General features: G+C 49.9%; 1 protein-coding gene across 2 annotated transcripts; it reads right to left on the bottom strand.

Moving 5' to 3' along the window:
• Positions 1-838: 838 nt before the first annotated feature.
• On the bottom strand, positions 839-14,869 carry AQP8 (aquaporin 8). Of its 2 annotated transcripts, XM_008685210.2 has the most exons (6): positions 14,788-14,869; positions 7,129-7,382; positions 6,006-6,132; positions 4,126-4,340; positions 2,526-2,660; positions 839-1,350 (listed from the first exon to the last, which is right to left on the bottom strand). In XM_008685210.2, the coding sequence occupies exons 2-6, from the start codon at positions 7,368-7,370 to the stop codon at positions 1,302-1,304; spliced, it is 768 nt and encodes a 255-aa protein (XP_008683432.1). In that variant the 5' UTR covers positions 7,371-7,382; positions 14,788-14,869; the 3' UTR covers positions 839-1,301. The 2 variants fall into 2 exon arrangements, with proteins under 2 accessions (XP_008683432.1, XP_040491127.1); XM_040635193.1 differs by lacking the exon at positions 14,788-14,869 and having other exon boundaries at positions 7,129-8,753.
• Positions 14,870-15,321: the final 452 nt, after the last annotated feature.

Consider the following 15,321-nt stretch of genomic DNA (forward strand, 5'->3'; position numbering starts at 1 on the left):
TGTACACACGTGTGTGCACACATGTATAGTATGTGTGTATACACATATGCGTGTGTGTGCATCATTGCATGTGTGTATGTGCACGCATGTATATGTATATAACTTTTACTTACTAAATCTCATTATTAAATTTCATTAAATTTCATTATTTAGCCAAATGAAACTAATTTTTAACACCTTTCACTCTTTGTAAGTGTTCTAATTTGCTTGTTTCTGTTTTTTTCATATTATTTCCTCCCTTTGTCTTTCTTTTTTCGGTTTGTTGCTGTTATCATTATTATTATGTTATTCTCCTTTCCTCCAAAAACTGCTCTGGCTGTTTGGGCATGTAGCGTGTCCGTTTTCTCATCAGGCAGCCTTGAAGCATACTGGTGATTTTCTCTGGTGAGCATTTTCCTCCTTTTGAAAAATCCTTCCTTATTCATGATATTCGTGTCTTGCATCCAAAGACACTGTTTTTTCCCATGTTATGCCACATTATCAATTTCCTCAGGAGATCCTGGCCACTCCGGCCTGCCCCCACACCCGCCCTCACCTCCAGCAGAGTGCCTGGAGTGGGCTGGTCCATGTCCTAGGTAGTACTGGGCACTAACAGACAGGACCTTCCAGTCTGTGACCAGAGATCGACTCTGAGCTCCCAGCAGAGCTCCAAGACAGGGCTGGCTGAGTGGGAGACAGGCTCCGGGGTGGCCTGCATCCTAAGTACCTACTCTGGCACTGGACTCTAAGCCAAGCCCCAGCTAACTGGACTCTAGACAGCTAAGGCCCAACCCGGACTTTTGCTTCCTCCCCAGCAGTGCTCATTTCTGAAACGAAAAGCAAGTCCACACCAAAGGAAATACTGGACTATTTATTGCAAAGCTGGATTGGCAGCTCAGGAAGCAAGGAAACAGAGCACAGAAGGCCCTTCTGTAACAGAGGAGTCAGGGACCAGGAGAAGGAGAAAGGAAGGGGGATGGGGGAAATGAACTCATGTAAACAGCTGCCTCTTCCAACTGCTCTTCTAATCCTGGGAGCTTCCCTGCTCAAGAAAAACCCTCTGTTGTGCGGTGCCGGGCAGGGCTGGCAACATGCTCCCCAGGCTGAGGTCTCTGATGAGCAGGAAGGAATTCGGAGAACCTAGAGCATCCTCAGAACTTGGCAGCAAGGTGTCATCTGGGAGGCCAGGTGCACGTCGGGGGAAGCAGGTGGGTGGCTTCTCTGGGCCTCTGCCCCAGTAGGAAATGCAGGAAGTGGCCTTTCTATAACCCCCAGGGGTCCGCAGAGGCCACGTGGGCCGCAGGAACACCACTGGCTCAGTGTCACCGTCCCTTTAGTATTAGGCGAGTTTTTCCATCTCCAATGAAGAGCCTACAGAAAAGATGGCCCAGTGAGGTCTCCAGGCCTCTGAGGGGAGAGACCCAGCCCTTCATCAAAGGTCTCCAGGCCCAGAATGCTCCAGGGAGATGCTTTCTTGAGCCTTTCCTGCCTCAATAGCCAAATCCTCTTGGGGAAAGGGAGAAACTCCTTCCTGTTTGTGTTCCAACTCTTTCCCTGAAGATGCTCATCTCTGCCATTCCGAAAGCAACAGAGAATTATCAGGCTAAGCCAGGACTGCAGATGGGCCATGACAGCAGACACTTTACACCAGCCCAGCCCAGAGACTGTGCTCTCCCAGACTGGGGAGGTAAGTCCAACTTGTACCAGATCCAGACCCTAATGCCCACATGACCAGGAGCAGAAACTACGGGACCTTACAGACCTTGGAGGCTCACAAGAGGAGAATTCAGGGAGGAACAGCCAAGCAGATATGATCCTTCTTCTAATAGCAACCTTATCACCCAGTGCACGATGCCAGGGAGCACTGTTTACATTGTAGTTCATGTGAATGGCATGCGCTAGCAGACGTGCTCTGGGGGGCACCATGTACATGGCTTTCTGTGTGGATAGGGCCCCCTGGAGTTGTATGACACCCCTGTGAGGAACCACTCCTCCCCCACTCTTGGTGCGCATGGTTGTGCAGGGAAGGCTGATCTGCTCCGACTCCAGACATAGTCAGTAAGTGTGCCTGACCCCCAAGCCGGCCCAGTCCAAACCAGTGAACATCAGACCCTGGACTTTTGCTAGAGCCCTTGTACTAGTTTCTTTGGAGTTGTTAAGCTGCTGAGATATAAACCTAGAATTTCTGGTGAGCACCTCGGCCTCTCCTGGAGAGCCTCTCAGAGTATGAGGCCTGCTCACAGGAGAGCAGAGCCCATGGGAAAGACCAAGGCCTAAAGACATCACTTGAGCAGCCACTTAAAGCTGGTGGCTACCTGTGAACTTTTCAATTCTGTGAGCCAGTAAATTCTCCCTTGTGACATAAATTGTGTTGAGATGGATTTCTGTCCCTTACAACCAAAGGTCCCGGAGCCATACTGTTTGCCTCTGAAGAAGCCTCCCTCTTCCCTTTCTCACCCCCAAAGTGAGATTCTAGCCCTGGATGCTCTGGAAACCATCACCAGGTGCCCATCAGAGGGGCCAGTGACCCTGGGGCACACTCCTACCTGATGAGCATTCCCACAAGCAGGCTGGCCAGCAGCGGGCCCAGCCAGTAGATCCAATGGAAGGCCCAGTGGTTGGCTACCACGGCAGGTCCAAAGGCCCGGGCAGGATTCATGCAGGCTCCAGACACGGCACCCCTGCAAACACGCAGTCACATGGTCACCAGGATCCCAGCCAGGCCCCAAATCACGTCAAGTTCATTTTCGCAACTAGGCCTAGGTCCCACAGCACCTTGAAAGCCAGCATATGGTGGGGCTCTGGAGGATCCCACAGAAGGCACAGGTGAAGAGGCTATTAGCACCAGGAAGTGAAAGGCTTGTCTGTCACTCCCCACACACCCGTCTAGAAGAATGACCAGCAGAGAGTGTTCAGTGATGACAGGCAGAGAAGATGGAAACAGGTCCCTGAAACCTTGAAAAAGACGTCATCAGCTATGTGAAATTTGGAGTCGAGCTGGCCTGGATTCAAAACCCAGCCCGGCTATTTCTAGCTGTGTGATCTTTATTGAACCCCTCTGTGTTTCGGTTGAGATCGAAGGACCCACCTCATAGGTTGCCGTCAGAACAGAATGAGATCATGCATTTAGGAGCCCATGACTTGTGTATTTCACGGACAAGTGCTTCATCTAGCTAACCCAGTTGAGGTCCTTGTGCCACAAGCTTGGGGCCCAGAGTCTCCTACGGGGGGGGGGGCTGTTCTCCAGGAGCACCTCTCTAGTTCTGGTGTCTGTATCCTTGCCCCTTTCCTGCAAGCTGGGGTCCCACAGGTCTCACCCGATCCCACGTTCAGCAGCCAAAGTTGAGAGGGCTAGTCAATCGGCTTGCAGGTGAACCAATAGCCACCAGGGGGCAGCAAAGCATCGCTGCAGCTTTATACACACAGAGTACCACCCACCCACCCCCCTCCTCCACTCCCGCTCCCCAACAGAAGGATGACGGAGGTGAGCGGCAGAGCCAGGAAAGGCTACACTCTGTTCTGTGTCCTAGAGGAAGGAAGGAAGGAGGTGGACATTAGGAAGGAGCTCCCTTGTCCCCTTTACCAGGAGATTTTGGCTCTTGTCCCACATGTCCCTTAATTTGGCACTGTCCATTGTATCCTCTCTGAGCTCCTCATATATAAAATGGGAGAAATAATCCCTGACCCAAGCTTGTCTCCTTAACCCCTTCCCAAGGCCCCCAAGGGGCTCAATCTAAATGGGTCAATGGGTATGGAAGCTCTGTTTGAGTCTCAGGCGAAAGCCTGGCTGCCCACTGGCTGAACAAACAAGCCTACAGAAATGTTCTATTGACGCTACAGAAAATGGAAAACTTCACGTGAGAAGGTAGGTTTCCAACTTCCCTGGAACAACGGGGGAAGGGTCACTGGAGGCCCACGTTCCCTCACAGCAATAGCTTACTAGAGGTGAACGGTGGTGGCTGCTTAGATACCCCAGTCCCCACCGCTCCCTGTTGTCTGCGAATGCCCGCCCACTTCCTCGGTCTGCATCACCTCCGTGGCCCCTGTTAGCAACAGAGTCTGTGACTCTCAGGTAAGCTCTGCAGACCTGACCTCCTCCAGGGCCAAAGGCTGGCCCAGGACTGGGCCCTGCAGCCCACTACTCACCCTGCCAGGATGTCCACGGTGACAGCAAAGCCAATGGAGAACGGAGCCAGAGGGCCCTGCGTCCTCTCGTTGATGGCGCCCATGCACACGGCCAGTGCCAGCAGTGTCGTCAGGATGAGCTCCGCCACCACCGCCCCTACCACCTGCCCCGGCTCCTGGACTGTCACAAAGGCCGCCCCAGATGCGTTCCAGAACCTCTCTTCAGGACTCACTGCCTGCGGAGAGAAGCGGCTCAGCCTCACAGTGGGGGCAGGGAGGAGGCTGGGAGCTGAGGGGAGGGGGCCTCAAAGCGTATGCCCCCAACCGTTAGAGCAGTGACGGGTTCTGTCCAATCCGCTCCGGTTTTTACTGTGTGGCTTAGTGAGAGCCACTGGGCTTCTCTGAGCCTCCTTTTGCTCATGTGTAAAATGGGATCATCCAGCAGTGGCTGCAGGTGTTGTGGGCCCAAAGCTTATGTAACTAGATGACTCTCTTTGAGAAAAAGAATACAAAAGTACCTTACTCAACAAACTTTGCAAACACCTACAGCCAGATGAACCCACTGCCAGCCCCCCGTCAGGGCCCTTGGAAGGGGTGAGGGAATCCTGACACTGAAGCCCTATTAGCTTCACAGGAAATGAGCCTCAGGGGTCATCCCAGCACCTGGAGAGGGAAGACCACAGAGCAAAGACCCTGGACCGAAATCTGGACTCCGCTGCTTACTAGTGCAGCTGAACTTGGACCAATGACACTTCCCTGTGCCCATGTTTCCTTCTCCATAAAGTGGGGGCACTGATAATCAGAGCTCCCAGCTCAGGCAGCGAGTGCCCTCTAAGAACTGACTGTGGCTTCTTGTGACGTTATGGGGAGATTTAACGAGACAAGGTGCAAAAACTGCTTCACAGGAAGGGCTGTGCTCGGTGAGCAGAGCTTCTGCCCTGCACTTCTAGCTACTGTGTAGGGCAGGTTTGCAGGTGGCCCGGCCTGAGGGAGACCTGGGAGCTGCTCTCCATGGAGGATCAGAGTGGGAAGGTCCAGCCCCCATTCTGCACACAGGGGAGCATGGTCTCAGAGGGGGACACGGGGAGACCGGGCAAGGGAGACAGCAAAGTGGGACTCGAGACCAAATCTGCAACAGGTGGGTGCTTGGAGCTACAGACCAAACCCCAGCCAGGCTGAAAGGCACCCCCTCCCCCCCACCCCCCAACACACATGCCCACAAGGCCTACATCTTGAAGGGCCCCTGGTTGGACTGAGACTTAACAGCAACAGGGAAAAAAGAAAAAGAGAGAAGGGAAAGAGGGAGAAAGGAAGCAAAGGATGGAGGAAAGCAGTCCATCCATGGAGTTACGTGTGAAGCTATAACCCTTCTGTGGCAGGGAGGAGGAGCTAGCCGTCCTGGTGGGAGGAAGTTTCCAGACATAAACTGAATATTATCTCCCGTCACAGGTAGAGGGATTCCGTTTAAAGGCAGGCAACCTGGAGAACACTCAGAGAAGTTAGTCCAGGAGTTTCTCAAGGAGAGTAACCCTTAGTTTGTAGAATGAATGAACAGGTAAATGAATGAATGAATGAATGAATGAATGAATGAATGAATGAACGAACGAACGAATGAAAACACACTAGAAATATTATCCAAAGCCATTCCAAAGTCAGAAATGGTCTCAGGAAGAGAAACTTCAAGCCCCAAATTCTGCATCCTGCTCTGTCCAGGGAAGGACTGTGTCCAGACATGGACAGGACAGAGTGTGCTTGGAGAAAACCAAAGGCCCCCTTCCCGGGAGAAAAGGACCCGCCCAATCCTGCTGGAGGAAAATCCCACAGGAAAAGAGCTGGGCACCTCTGACTCCCCGCTGCCCTCACCACATTCCACCAGCCCAGCCCCCATGGGGATCACCCACCTTGGCCAAGGCAGCCCCGAGCAGCCCACCGCACAGCTGGGAGATCCAGTAGGGAAGGAGCATCACCAGGTTGAGGCCTCCGATCAGCGTGGCTGCCAGGGACACCGCAGGGTTGAAGTGTCCACCACTGTCACAAAAGCAGAAGGAAGCCTTGAGACCAAGGTCTGGGCTGGCCCCCAAGAGAATGTGTCCCAGCCGGCCCCCCAGGCTGGCCTTGCAGCCCCGAGTCAAGGACCTTGCCCGAGTAGAAAACAGGTACCACATCCTACCCATTTTCCCTGAGGTGCTGGGTGGTGGGGCAAGGGATGTTGGGGAGAGCCGGGGAGAGGAGGGTAGCCCCTGTCCTGCCCTACAGCCCAACCCCACAGTGCCCAGAGGAAGAACATGGTGGGTGACCACCCCTCTACTCCTTCCAGACTCATTCAGAGCTCCAGCCCTTGAGAGATGCAGCCACCAGTCAGAATGAGACCCCGGACTCCAGATTAGTAGACAGAGAGAGGTATCCCCACCTCCCCTTACCCAAGCCCTGAAAAAGAGCTCCCGAGTGGCTGCACTCTGCTTTTCCCCAGGCTGGAGGAAAACCCCCTCCAAATGTCAACCACACAGTGACCGAGCCTTGGTGTGGGCTAAGCTCTTTCTGTCATGTAAATCCCAGGCTGCCCCCTGGGGCTTGCCTCCCAGCTCCGCCACTTACTGACCAGGGAAACTTGGACAAGTCACATGGCCTTTCGCAGTTACACCGGGGAAATGGGGATAACAATAGCAACTACCCCCAAGGGGTTGTTGCAAGGATTCACTGAGTTCCTATGTAGAAAATGCTTAGAACAGTGCCTGGCACTTAGCTAGCATTTTGAGTATGTGTGGGCTTGAGAAAAAATAATGTCAAAAAACTTCTCTTTTTCCCCTGTTGTTTGGGGTTTGGAGAGGGACTTACCCAAAGCCACAGAACTCATAAGCTGCAGAGGTAGGATTTGAACTCGGGCACTCTGACTCCCCAGCGCACACTCCTATCTACAGTGCTCTTGGAACCCTGAGGACGCGCCCAGGGTCCCTGCCGATAGCCTCGCTCCCCGCCCCCGGCTGCCCAGGTTAGCCCAGACTGATGGCTCGGAGCTGGTCTCACCTGATATTCCCCAGTGTGGCAATGATGAGGCCCAGGGCCAGCCCGTGCGCCAAGGCCGGCTGCAGCAGCCCCGTGTCCGTCCTGTTCTCGATGACCGACAGGCAGCCGATGAAGATGAAGAGGGCAGAGCCCAGCAGTTCCACCAGACAGGGCTGCAGGAACCGCTCATACCAGGACCCATGACACCTGCCCCCCATGCTTGGCTCCTTTGCCTTGCCACTGCCAAATTCAGGGTCACACATAGACACAGCTGCCTGCGGTAGGAAAAAGGGAGAGTGGGCACGGGTGGGAGGAGAGCCCAGAAAGAAGCCCCCAGCGACCCAGGCTTGAATGGATTCTCAGCAACCCCTTGCATGGACAGGTGGCTCACCTCTGCAGACATCAGGGCAAAGTGACCTGGAATGTGCTCGAGCCTGAGCTGGCTGGGAAACCTGCACCTGCTCTCCTGGACCCTCTTATCTCCAGGACCGGGGCTGGTGATCCTGCTTCAGGCTGTGGCTCTTTTAAAGGGCTGCAGCGGCTCCCTGAGGGTGCCAGGAAAGCAGTAAAGCACGGTGGGAGGTGGCCCTGGGGCCCAGAAGAGGAAACATTTTTTTTTATCTCAACTGGGCAGGGCAGGGGATGGCCAAGGATTGCTGAGCTTTCTGCCAATGAGGGGAAAAGGCACAGGCTTAGCTGCATCACCTGGAATGCACTCCAGGGCTTCCCCAGCAGGAGATGGGAGGGCCCAGCGCATCCAGCCTCCTGCAGTCACCATCAGGGTCCGCCGGCACATGGGCAGGAGGAGGGACCCAAGGGTTGGGACCACACATGGGAAATAATGGCGAACTCGTCTTCAGTGATTTTTCCATGGATTCCCTCAAACATCTCCTCGTATCTCAACAACCGCACTCATGCACCCTCAAAGCCTGATCCAGGACTGAGTGTGGACGGATGACCGTCCCCTGACAGTCAGGGGCAGCTGAGGCGACACGGTGCGCCATGGGATAGCCTGCGGGCTTTGGAAACAGGTTGTCTGGATCTCAGTCCCAACTCTGCCCTCACCTGGCTGTGGAACCTTTCTGCTCCTCAGTATTCTCCTGTGAAGTGTGGCTGGTAGTAACAGTACCAGCGACATGGGGTCATGGTGTGGTTTGAATGCGTTAATATAACTAAGAGCTTACGACAGTGCCAGACACATGATAAGCACAACACCAGCATCTACTAATTAAGAACATAGGTTTATGTTTATATATTTATATTTATGGAGCAATTTCTACATGCCTTCTACCTGCCAGGCACTGGGCTAAGTCCCTTCTATGTAGTATTTCATTTAAACCTCACAGCAACCCTGTGAGGTGGGTACTATTATTATAGCATGTTATACATGGGGAAGTGGAAATTCAGGAAAGTTATGTTTCCCAGGGTCACACTGGTTTTACGATTGCAAAACTGGTGGCTAAGTCACAAAGGACAAATACTGAATGATTCCACTGATACGAGGTCCCTGGAGCAGTAAGAGTCATAGAGATAGAAAGTAGATGGTGGTTGCCAGGGGTTAGGGGGACAGAGGGGAATGGGGAGTTGTTGTTTAATGGATGCAGAGCTTCAGTTTGGGAAGATGAAAAATTTCTAGAGACGGATGGTTGCACAACAATGTGAATGTACTTAATGCCACCGAACTAACTATACACTTAAAAGTGGTTGAAATTGTAAATTTTATGTTTTGTATATTTTACCACAATTGGGGGGAAAAAACTTGTGGGTTAAGCCACTGTAGTCTACTGCCTTTCTAAGACGAATGGATGCATGGATGCATGGATGGATGGATGGATGGATGGATGGATGGATGGATGGATGGATGGATGGATGGATGGATGGACAGATGGATGGATGGATGATGGATGAATGGATAGATGGATGGATGGATGGATGGACAGATGGATGGATGGATGATGGATGGAAAGAAGGAGGGAAGGAACCAAGGAGGGAGAGAAGGAAGAAAGGAAGGAAGGGACAGAGGGAGGGATGGGGGAGGGACGGAGGAAGAAAAGATGAGGAGAGAGATGGGTTCATTTATTCCTCAACAACCATGAACTAGTTCTAAGAGCTAACTGGAAATGTAGCAATGAATAAGACAAGCAAAGATTCTTTCAGTGCTCATAACTGTTATCTGAGTGTTTTTCTGTACAGACAGAGATGCATAAAGAAATAAGCCAGTGATTAAAGAATTTAATGAAAATGCCTACTGTCTATTGACGACACACTACCACCACATATCCAAACCTGTGTGAAGCCCCCCGCATCTACTCACAACAACCCTATGATTTCTTATCCCTATCTTCAGATGATAAAATCAAGGCACAGAGAAGTCAAAGAAATTGCCCAAGGTTGTATAGATAAAAAGTATCTGCTTCAGGACAGAGAGGATGCATCAAGGGTATGACAGTTTGCTGAAAGCTCTTTTCAGAGGGCAGTTACAGAATGCAGCCCTCTTGTGAATATCTGTACATCTTGGAAAGTTTAGGATTGATTATCTTAAGACCTGTACCCTCCCTCCTCTGTACCCACAGCACACTGTACAAGATGTCTCTTATACCCTCCTCCCCTGTCCCTGCAAACAGCAACACGAGACCACTGTCCAACCTTCTGCTTCCCCCATCTTCTTCACGCTTTTCCCCAGTCCTGCCAAGAGCTGCTTCCAGAACATTTCTCTCCTGGTGTCACCCAAGCCTCTGTCAGTTCTTGCCTAGTCTCTTGAAAAAAAAAATCAAATGATCATGATACACCTGCCAGGGGCCAGGCCCCGCCCCAGATGCCTCTCATGCACTCTGCTGATTAACATTTGCAATCATCTAGTATCTTCCCCATTTCACAGGAGGCAGGAACTCCCAGCTGGGCCTGCAATAACTCATCTGGGCGCCTAGCTTCACCCAATTTTAATCTGTTCCTCTCGTACTGGGAGCCAGCAGGGCACAGTTGGGACTTGGTTCCAGGTGGGAGGGTGAGGCTTCTCCGCCTTTGCCCGCTGGCTTCTCCCTCAGTCTCAGTGTTTTCTTCCGGAAAAGCGGGCTAATAGTGCTCCCCAACCCCATAAGGTAATTGTGTAGATTAAATGAGACAGTGCACTGAGCACAGTGCCCAATTCAGAGCAGGTGCCCCATCAATAATCCCTATTATTATGGTTTGTAGGAGTACCTATTCGTCAGAGCAACAAAGAACCCAACGTTTTGATGGCTTCACATAATACAAATTGATTCACTGCTGACATAATAGTTCATAGCAGGCCCGGGGATCCAGGCCACTGCCACCTTGGAGACCCACCATCTAGGTCACCACTCAGCAGATAGGGAAAGAGAGGACGTGGGGGTTTGTGCAGGACGCTTTTATGAGCTAGGCCTAGAGGGGCAAATAGCACTTTCATCCATATTTGATTAACTAGAACTCAGTCCTGTGCTTCGCCCAACCACCAAGGGATCTGGGAAATGTAGTCTAACTGTGTGCCCAGGAGGCAAAAGAAAGGCATTTCGGGAGCCCCAGAAATTTCTGCTGTTGCTGTTGTTCCCTAGACTGTCCACCTAATCACTTCCTTCCTTGTGGTAAAACCTTTCAGCCCTCCCTGTGGCTTTCAGGGCAAAACCAAACTCCCAGAGCCGGGCACACAGGCTGTGAGTCCTGATGTGGGAAACAAAGGCAGAAGAGAAATCATTACATTTCCTTACTCCCTACAGCCCACTGACAAGTCCTTAAAACAGGCAGAGTGACGTTCCTCTAGGGACTCAGCTGCCTGGATGTTGATACTTTGCTGAGGGCAAAAGGCAATCTTAGCCCAACTCTCCCACCTCCCAGGATCCTGTGAGCCTACTTTAACATACAGAAATTCCTTTGGAAACTTCCTTTATCTCTACCCCCAAGATACATGCTGGCAATCATCCCCCAAGCATATGACCCTCTGATATATATCTGAAGGGTCTCATGATTAAGTTTCTACTAAACAGTCATAAATGACCTTTCCCCCAACAAGAGCTAGCCCTCTCAGGATCCTGGAAACCTTGCTTCCAAAATACCTGGGAGGCTTGCACTGTCCCTAACCCCCTACCAATTTGAAAATATATAATGGAAATATATAATGGGCCACTCCTCATGACCCCAGTGCAGCTCTTTCTGCCCATGGGTCCTGTCCCTGTGCTTTAAAAAACCACCTTTTTTGCACCAAACACATCTCAAGAATTCTTTCTTGGCCTTCAGCTTCGGACCCTATCTTTCCTACATCAAGTCCTACCCCTGACTCATCTCCTGGCACATGAACCCTGTCAGATGAGCCAGGAGCCCTCACCCCTCCCTGCGCATGCTGGTCCCCCTGTTTGGAGGCCTGTTTTGCTCCCTGGGCCAGATTCTACTCCACACTCAAATCTCAAACCCGACAACCACCCTCCCTCACTCCTGGGCCAAAGAGATGTCAGTCCTCAAGACATGCCCTCCCTCACTAGAGTCAGGGCCGGTCTCAGTAGCTCCAAAACTCAGAGAGCTCTCAGCGGCTCTCCAGAGAAAAACTGAATGTCATTTGGCAAAACAACATGTTTCTACAACCAAGCCTTCTTGCCTGGACTGATGTCTCCATACACAACACCCTGGTCTCCACAAACCATTAGAATAACTGGCGGGCTAGGGAGATAGTGTCTTCTTAAGAACTTGTTTGGCTTGGCCAACTTTTCGGTCTTCCAATCCCAGGTCTGGTTGACATGACCAAGGCCTCTAACTTTTATCCCTGCTTAGATCCCTGTTTAGTTCAAGATGTCTCTGCAACGTAGGCACCTTTCTGCCATCCACCACCAGGTCCAGATGGAGTACAAAAGCAGGTCTATTTTATCCCATCACACTGCCCTTCCTTCCTTCCTCACTGTGATAGCTGCACTGTGGTGCAAGAATGTGATGCTGGCACCATGGCAGCTATCTTGAGACCATGAGGTACAACTTGCCAGAAGGGTGGATCTTTGATGATATCATGAAGCCCCCAGACCAACCCCAAGATCAACTACTTCAGGCTTTCTTGTTAAATAAACCTGCACTCCCCAGATTGTGTACCCCAGAGAGCTGCACTGAACTCACCAAGGGACTAAAGGGTATTATAAAATTTCAAGGGAAATATAGTGATGCTCAATATCTGTCAGACACCATGTAGATGACTAGCTCCAGGTTGTTCCAAGTTGTAATATTAAATGGCCCTACATTCCTCCTAATAACCTCATGTCTTTGCAAAGCTGGTTTTATGGGGATTGCGATAGTTAAAAGTAAGTACCACATAAAAATTAATGTGGAAGAAGAAAGTTGGGTGGTAGCGTCCAATCTGATTCCAAGGGCTGGGAAATCGTGCAGTGCCCAAACGTACACACATCCCACCTGTACTACTTAAGAATGGAAGTTATTTATGAGCTCAATTCAACTGAGTTATTTACAGTCATTTGAGAATGAAATAAAAATACAAGTAAAATGTTTTTCCTTTCAGTATATGTGTATTATTTTTTTCAAATGGCTATTAGGTTGTTCGAACATAAATACTATGTTTTTCTGGACCTAATTGTTTATTTAATAAATAGGACTTTTAGTTCTTTGGCCCAGGAACGGTGTGAACCAAGAAAGTTTGGGAGCTTTTGAAACAAACAATGTATGTCCTGTTTTAGGAACTGGGAGCCGAGTTTCCTATCACTCGTAGCAGAGAACATTTCTGGCTGATATACTCCCTCCCAAAATCCTGGCAAAACTAGGCTTTCAACTTAATATATTTCTTCTTGAAACCGGCCACAATTTGTAACGCAGATGCTTGACAATTCAGGCTGACCCTGAGACGGACAGTCACAGAAACTTAGAGCAGAACCTCTCAGCCTCTTTTGAAGCAGTGGCTTTCAATCAAAATCACCGAGCTGCTGTTTTCAGCATATGGTTACTTGTAGCTCAGGGCAACTTACTTATTGGAAAGGCATCTAGTCTACTCCACTTTCTCTCTGCTAAGCAGTGGGCTTCGTTTGAACCTGAGCCTGTTCTTTCCTCATAGCATCCACCAGCACCCTATTTTCTCCCCTGCAGTGTCAAGGTCAAATATTGATGTCTTTTTTAAGGATTGATTGATTGATTGATTGATTTGAAAGAGAGCAAACAGGGGGACAGAGAGGGACAAGCAGGCTCTGCACTGACCAGGGAGCCTGAGGTAGGGCTCAATCCCACGATCCTGAGATCATGACCTGAGCTGAAACCTAGAGTTGAGTCTTAACTGACTGAGCCACCCAGGTGGCTGGGGGCCAGATGTTGATGTCTTTTGAGTCACTGGTAACCAGATATCGACATGTCGGTTATTTAGAACCTTTTATAGCCAGGAGGGCATTGGACTAAGCACCCTACTGAGTCTCATCGGTAAGCATTCATTTGTCATCATCTGTTTACGTCAAACAACAATTAAAATGATAGAACAATGGCCACCATTTAAGTAAGGACCTCCTGGGAACTGGCACTGCGAGATTAATCCACATGCACGATCAGAATGTTCTCTTGCCTTTTTTTGGCCTCTGCTGTTATCCTTTTGTCTACTATCCAAATTAAATAACTCTACAGGAGAGGAAAGACGAGTGGCCAGCAAACATGAAAAGACACTCAGTCTCTCTAATAGCCAGAAAAAAAACAATTCAAATGAAAGCAACAGAACAGGAATTTTTAAAAACTGATTAACATCCAATGCTGACAGAGAGGGAGAAAGAGGCCAGCTCCTACACTGCTGGTGGAAATGTGAATGGCTACGATATTTTGTAACACAATCTTGCAATCTTGCAATATTTATCAAATATTTAAATTCACAGACCAAGCAAGCCTCGATCGAGCCTATAAAAGAAAGGTTCCAGGATGCCTGGGTGACTCAGTAGGTTAAGTTGTCTGCCTTCAGCTCAGGTCCTGATCTCAGGGTCCCGAGTCCCACATCGGGCTCCTTACTCAGTAGTGGGGAGCCTGCTTCTCCCTCTGCCTGCCACTCCCCCTGCTTGTGCGCTCTCTCTCTGACAAATAAATAAATAATGTTAAAAGAAAATAAAAGCAAAGCTCCAGGTAGGAGTCTATGTACAGGGATATTGATTTCATCCTTGTTTATTGTAGAAAACTCTGGGGACTCCCTGAAAGATCATAATTATGAAAACGGTTGAACTAAGTAGGAAATCTCTTCTCCAGAACGCATATCTGCTTTCAGTGTCTGGAACATTCCATAGTTCTACACACTCTCAAGGCTTTGGATGGTCTGTTTCCTTGGCCCACAACTGCTCCCTAAATCTGGCAAAATCTTACTCATCCTTCAAGTCTGAACAAAGAGATGATAATGTGTGTAAAGGGAGCAAGGAAGCCTTGTGGAGAATGTAGATCACGTAGGCTGGCCGAAAATTAGATGAGTGTCACAAAGTGGAAAAAGCCAGACACAAGAGAGCACAACATTGTACAACGTGAAGGTCAAAATTAAGCAAAGGACGGGGCACGTGAAGACTTCCGGGGCGCTGCCACCTGCTGTCTTTTGCTCTGCATGCTCCCAACACGGTGCGTTCACCTTAGGAAATTCACTGAGCTGTTAGAGTGTGTGTGCTTTTCTGTGTGTCTACTACGCTTCAATAAAAAGTTACAAATAAAACCAGTCTGTGTTTAGGAAGTTACCTTCTGGACAAAACCAGGAGGAAATCTGCAGGTCAGTCTGCGGTCCCTAGAAGAGAGCACCGAGTTCAGTCCCTAGGTCGTGGGCTGTCACATTTTATGCCTATAAAATATAAGAATATGCCCGTTTAGAAATTGCCTTTTAGGAAAAATGATCAGAAGGCTTCACTACGCCCTTTATTATTCTAGTAACTGAAATTGTTGTCAATAACAACAAAGGTTAGGGGTCAACGAGCCCTATCGCAGACGTATAGGGAGCATTTAGCAAACATGACCTTGCTGACTCCTCACTCTTCACGTTACTGTGCAGCCATCACGAGTAGCCATCTACGGAATTTTTTCATCTTCTCAGACCAAAACTCTTTACCCATGAAACAATAACTCCATCCTCCTGCCCCTCCAGCCCCTGACAACCAGCACTCCACCTTCTGTCTCTATGAATGTGACTACCCCACGTACCTCATATAAGTGGAATCATACAGTATCTGCCTTTTTATGTCTGCCTTAGCTCACTCAGCATAATGTCCTCAAGGTGCC

The sequence above is a fragment of the Ursus maritimus genome, unplaced genomic scaffold (assembly GCF_017311325.1).
Source record: "Ursus maritimus isolate PB19 unplaced genomic scaffold, ASM1731132v1 scaffold_2, whole genome shotgun sequence".
In the NCBI taxonomy this organism is placed as follows: Eukaryota; Metazoa; Chordata; class Mammalia; order Carnivora; family Ursidae; genus Ursus; species Ursus maritimus.

Coding starts and splice junctions, on each gene's coding strand:
- AQP8 (XM_008685210.2), bottom strand. CDS start 7,370: ATGTGTGACCCTGAATTTGGCAGTGGCAAGGCAAAGGAGCCAAGCATG. Junction 6,133..7,128: donor GCCACACTGGGGAATATCAG/GTGAGACCAGCT, acceptor CTTTTGTGACAG/TGGTGGACACTTCAACCCTG. Junction 2,661..4,125: donor ACCGTGGACATCCTGGCAGG/GTGAGTAGTGGG, acceptor GCGTGTTTGCAG/GGGTGCCGTGTCTGGAGCCT.